Source organism: Nicotiana attenuata, unplaced genomic scaffold (assembly GCF_001879085.1).
Source record: "Nicotiana attenuata strain UT unplaced genomic scaffold, NIATTr2, whole genome shotgun sequence".
In the NCBI taxonomy this organism is placed as follows: Eukaryota; Viridiplantae; Streptophyta; class Magnoliopsida; order Solanales; family Solanaceae; genus Nicotiana; species Nicotiana attenuata.
In genome coordinates this window covers 1-2,170 of record NW_017680589.1, presented here as the reverse complement: position 1 = coordinate 2,170, position 2,170 = coordinate 1, and the positions used below count along the sequence as shown (strand labels likewise).

Below are 2,170 nucleotides of genomic sequence, written 5' to 3'. Positions count from 1 at the left end.
TAATTTAGTTGCAATTATAATTTGTAGATTGATCGTAGTAGAATATAAAGAAAAACCAAAAATGAATAGAAGACCAATTAAGAACACATACGCAATCCTAAACTAGATAGATACTCGATTCCAATTCTAGCTCTCTATGGATTCGATCCCGACCCAAAATCGGGTAAAAGCTATTGCGACCCTCTCTTGCTACTTATTAGTAGTGTGGAGTTGGCTGCGATCACACATCAGCAATATAATAATAATAATAATAATAATAATAATAATAATAATAATAATAATAATAATAACAACAATAACAATCCTGGAGCTACACGGCGACAGGGTCAGGTTATGCCTCATGAAAGGCAACAAGGGTACAATCAGCAGAATCAACAACTAGCTTATCAACAACCTCAATTGCAACAGATAGTGCGACAAGATGATGGGTTGTTTGAAATTAAAGGAATGCTGCAACAACTCATTGGGTCCAGCGGGAAAATGGAAGAAAAGTTCCACCAGATGCAAGAAAAGGTAGTACCACACGACTCAGCTACCAAAGGCATTGAGATTCAACTAGGGCAGATATCGATGTCTCTGAATAATCATCCCCAAGGGACGTTACCTGCGGACACACATGGCAATCCAAGAGAGCACGTTCCAAAGCAGCTTATGGCGGTGAGTCAAAGAAATGGTAGAGATCTTGATCTAGAGCAAGAAATTGCTCGCGAAAGACGACCAACTGAGATACTTGTGTCAGTGCCAATTAAGGTAGATGAGTCAAATGAGCTAACAGAAGTAAGAGTGCAGCCAGCCCAAGAGTATCTAAACAAAGAAAAAGAGGCTGCAAAGGAGACTGACAAAGGAAAAGAAAAGGAAATTGAACAGCTCCCAGAACAGGTAGTGGAAAAGACGTCTAATCAGGAAAAGACACAGAGCAGTGGACATAAGCTGATTCCAACACCATTCCCTCAAAGGTTGGCAAAGCAAAAGAAAGATGATCAATACAGGAAATTCATGGAAATGCTCAGACAAATTCAATTGAATATTCCGCTGATGGATGCTTTGAGGAAAATGCTAGGCTATGCGAAAAATGATACAGGATCTGGTGTCTGGAAAGTTTGAGTTCTAGGACCTGTCCACTATAACTCTGACTCAAACTTGTAGTGCGGTAGTGACCCGACCTATGGCTCAAAAATTGTCTGATCCCGGTAGTTTCACTATCACATGCACAATTGGAAGTTATGCTTTTGCTATAGCATTGTGTGACTTGGGAGCTAGTATTAACTTGATGCCCTTAGCAATCTACACAAAGTTAAGCATGGCAAAACTAGACCGACCTCAATGTTGCTACAACTGGCTGATTGCATAGTGAAAAGGCCGACATAAATTCTGGATGATGTGCTCGTCCAAGTGGGGAATTTTGTATTTCCTGCCGATTTTGTGATTCTTGAATACCAGTTTCATGAAGAAATATCCATAATTTTGCGAAGGCCTTTCTTAGCCACTCGAAGAGCGTTGACTGATTGTGAGACTGGAGAGTTGAAAATGTGGTTGAATAATGAAGAAATAATATTCAATATTCAACAGTCTATGAGGAGGCCCATCGAATTTGCAAATTGTTCGCTAGTGGAGGCAGTTGATGTGATACTACAAGAGGAGGATGCGTCTCTTAATGTCAGAGACCCGTTAGAAGTTTGCTTGGGGTGACTGGTGATGTTTGCTCATCATGTTCACAATGGGGATGTTGCATTCGTGGAGAATGGTGGGCAGTGGCCTTCACATTCACGACATGGGCATCGCGTTCGCGTAGAGAAAGGCCGACTGGGTGGTGGCATGCATTTGGTCATCGCGTATGCATGTAAGCTATCGCATTTGTGTAGGCTTAGCAGGTGGAAGGCATCGCGTACGTGGAAGTTCTTTGCATTTGCAAGAAGGGGCAGAAGCTAGGCAAGAGTTTGGCCTTCGCGAAGTGGGTCGCGCGATCACGAAGTGTATAACTGGGTAGATATTTTTAAGTACTCTATTTTTGAGGGTTTTGAGTTTATTTTATCATATTTTGTAGATTTGGAGCTCGGTTTTTGGACGATTTTGTAGTGGATTTTAATGATTTTGATTGGGGTAAGTGTTGTTGACTCGGATTTGATTATTATTCATTGATTTCCATCCTATAATTTTTAGCTATTTGTAG

The 2,170-nt window shown here is 40.9% G+C and overlaps 1 protein-coding gene across 1 annotated transcript; it reads left to right on the top strand.

Annotated features, from left to right (window-relative positions):
• The first annotated feature begins 333 nt into the window (after positions 1-333).
• Positions 334-1,689, top strand: LOC109221865. The gene is made up of 3 exons (XM_019386298.1): positions 334-956; positions 1,147-1,303; positions 1,441-1,689. Exons 1-3 carry the CDS (start codon positions 334-336, stop codon positions 1,687-1,689), a joined length of 1,029 nt encoding a protein of 342 aa, XP_019241843.1.
• The last annotated feature ends 481 nt before the right edge of the window (positions 1,690-2,170 follow it).

Coding starts and splice junctions, on each gene's coding strand:
- LOC109221865 (XM_019386298.1), top strand. CDS start 334: ATGCCTCATGAAAGGCAACAAGGGTACAATCAGCAGAATCAACAACTA. Junction 957..1,146: donor CCAACACCATTCCCTCAAAG/GTTGGCAAAGCA, acceptor TCAAACTTGTAG/TGCGGTAGTGACCCGACCTA. Junction 1,304..1,440: donor TCTACACAAAGTTAAGCATG/GCAAAACTAGAC, acceptor CTTGAATACCAG/TTTCATGAAGAAATATCCAT.